Source organism: Condylura cristata, unplaced genomic scaffold (assembly GCF_000260355.1).
Source record: "Condylura cristata isolate star-nosed mole 26May11 unplaced genomic scaffold, ConCri1.0 scaffold00003, whole genome shotgun sequence".
Lineage (NCBI taxonomy): Eukaryota > Metazoa > Chordata > Mammalia > Eulipotyphla > Talpidae > Condylura > Condylura cristata.
Window position 1 is genome coordinate 78,066,544 of NW_004567104.1, and position 2,908 is coordinate 78,069,451.

The 2,908-nt window shown below is 71.7% G+C and overlaps 1 protein-coding gene across 1 annotated transcript in view; it reads left to right on the forward strand.

Annotated features, from left to right (window-relative positions):
* UBASH3A (ubiquitin associated and SH3 domain containing A) overlaps positions 1-2,908 on the forward strand; it is a 19,279-nt gene that overhangs the window by 10,140 nt on the left and 6,231 nt on the right. The window contains exon 7 of the mRNA XM_012731049.1: positions 2,306-2,426. Within this exon, the coding sequence (XP_012586503.1) occupies positions 2,306-2,426 (121 nt within the window). The remainder of the gene's footprint in view (positions 1-2,305; positions 2,427-2,908) is intronic.

Sequence of the window (2,908 nt, forward strand, 5' to 3'; positions counted from 1 at the left end):
CGTCCACCCGGTCCACCCCAGTCCACCTGGACCACCCCCAGTCCACCTTGGTCCAACTCAGTCCCCCCCTGGTCCACCCCAGTCTACCCCCATCCACCCTAGTCCACCTGGACCACCCCGGTCCACCCCTATCCACCCCCGTCCACCCCCATCCACCTGGACCACCCCCGGTGCACCCCAGCCCACCAGCCCACTCCAGTCCCCCCAATCCACCCCAGTCCACCACTGTCCACCCCAGTCCACCTGGACCACCCCTGGTCCACCCAGTCCACCCAGACCACCCCAGTCCCCCTGGTCCACCCCGGCCCACCCCGGTCCACTGCCCGCCTCAGACACTCGAGGCACAGCAGGGACAGCGGCGGGGCCTGGCGAGCGCCTGAGCCCCAGGTGGGCCCACCGGGCCCTCGCAAGCCGCCTGATGTGCCAGAGCTCCGTGCCGCAGCGTGGCCAGGCCGGGTGGCCCTCACCTGCCCTCCCCGTCAGCGCCCAGCACCGCCCCGACACAGCCCTGAGCCCGACGCCTGGGCCACGTCCAGGGACGCGTCTCCCCAGGACACCAGCCGGTCTTTCTAAAGGGCAGCCAGGACGAGCCAGCTAGCGCCCGCTGGCCGTGCTCTGCTCCCACCCTCAGTGGGGGGCGCGGGGCAGAGGCGGAGTGACCGAGCACGTACCCAGCACCACCCTCAGCCGACCTGTCCGGGCAACCTCTTCTTGACCCGCCCAAAGTGTGTTCATGAATCACGTAAAGCCTTTCAGGCCGTAAAACAGTCCTCGAAAGCCCCTACATCGCTCAGCGCCAGGAGGTGGGACGCGGCCAGATGGCCTGTCTGTGGGTGGACAGGACGCCCCCGCAGCACCAGTCGCAGGGTCATGCCGGGCACTGCCACCCCAGCGGCGGGGACCGCAGGCCCGACGGTGCCCGGGGGAGGTGGCCAGTGCGCCGAGGGCGCCCACCCGCCCGCCTGCCCTGGGGCGCGTCTCCAGGTTCGAGGGCTGCCACTGACCCGAGGCTGGATCTCCACCCCAGAACAGCCCAGTCTGGACACCACTGGCTCGAGAGCCTTCAGGTCACTTGACAACAAAGTCCACGTGCACCCCCGGCGCCCTCACCCACCGTGGGCGCCCACCACCCAGGAGACGGGCCAGAGGCGTGGAGGCCGCCCGGGCCCTGGTCAGCCGCCCGAGGGTCCATGCTCCCCGGCTGAGCCTCACCCGTGGGAACAGCCAGGGCACCGTCAGGGTGTCGCCTGTGTGGCGGGGCCCCGCCAGGGCACGGCCCCGTGTGACAAGACAAGACGCCGGCGTCCTCCCCCGGCCCTCCCAGCCCCACCGCGTCCTGCCGGCCTTCCCCCGCCTGGCCCCGCTGCTATTTATAGACTCGGGGCCCCGCTGGCGGGGGGAGCGCAGAGGGCGGTGCCCGCCTCCCTCCGGAAGGGGAAACCAGCACCTTCCTGTCGCTCAGGCTGCGGCCCGGGGCCCGCACGTCCTCGCGGAGGGGCGTCCACACCCCCGTCCACTCGCAGGAACCCAAGTCCACGCTCCCCGCGCGTCCTCTGACACCCCCGCATCCGGGGCAAAGCCATGTGAGCGCCCCCAGGCGTCAGACACAGTCACATGGGGAGCGGCGAGGGTCCGGCCTGAGCGGTGAGCGGGCAGCCGCTGCGGCTACCGTGCGCTGCCCCTGCGCCCGACCCGGAGGCCCCCCACCGCTGCTGGCATCCCCCGTGTGCCCCCGTGCGCAGGCCGCCGCCGTGGTGCCCACAGCCCCGGTGCCTCTTTCCCCACCCCCGCGTCTGCCGCTACCCTGGCACGCCTGCGCCCAGCTGGCCCCGCGTGCCTCGGCTGCTTTCAAAGCTAAGTCGAAGGCAAGCTGTGGGCTTGGCTCAGGCCGCTGGAACGAGACGCCGGACTCGGGGTTCCCTCGACAGGTGTGCCTGGTCTCCCCGTCTTGGGGCTGCAGCGCCGAGGTCCAGGCCTCTCCCCTGGCGCCGGGGTGCGGCCCTGCAGCGGCGTGCCTGGGAGTCTGGGCCCTGCTCCCTCATCTCCTGCGGACCCCCCGTGGGTCAGGGCTGCCCTGGGACCTCACTTAGTCACCCCAAAGACAGCCCCATTTGGAGGTGCCAGGGTCAGGGCTCTGCACTGCCGGGGACACCGGCCCGCTGTGCCCGGCGGCGCACAGGCCGGACAGCCACAGCTGCTGGGCCTGTTGTGGCCGGGCTGTGCCCCAACCCCGCGCCCCCGGTTCGCCCCCAGGGCAGATGGGGCTGCGGCCTCCCAGCTCAGCGCCTCTTTCCTCCTCCCGCAGGACTTACACCTTCAACCTCGCCCTGGACCTGAACTCCAGAAAGGACGGGGAAGCCAGCAGCCGCCGGAACGGCGAGCCCCTCCCGCCCCCGGGGCTGCGGGGCGGCCTGCAGGCTCTGCAGGTGAGCGGGCTGCGTGGCTGCGGGAGCACGGCCCCCACGCGGGAAGCAGGGTGCTGGCCCGAGCGGACTCTGCCCTGGAGGGAGCCTCGCCCCAGCGGGGGCCAGCATCAGGGCTCACATGAGGGCTAACCTGGGGGGGGCCTGCGTGTTCCCCTCCAGACTGTGGGGAACCGGGGTGGCGCACGAGGCCCCCTTGCTCACCCCGTGCAGTAGTAAGGTCACCCAAAATATTGGCCCTCACTCTCACCCCAAAACCCACCCTCAGAGAGCTGCACGGTCAAAGGTGAGGAGGGGAGAAAGGAGGTCACCTGAGGAGGAGCTGGACAGGGAAGAGCAGAGCACAGGCCGGAGCTGTCCCGCCTGGACACAGCCTGGTCCACTGGCCCCGGCGACCTTGGCCTGCCCGCCCCGGCGACCTTGGCCTACCCGCCCCGGTGACCTGGGCCTGTCTGTCCTAGTGACCTTGGCCTGCCCGCCCCGGC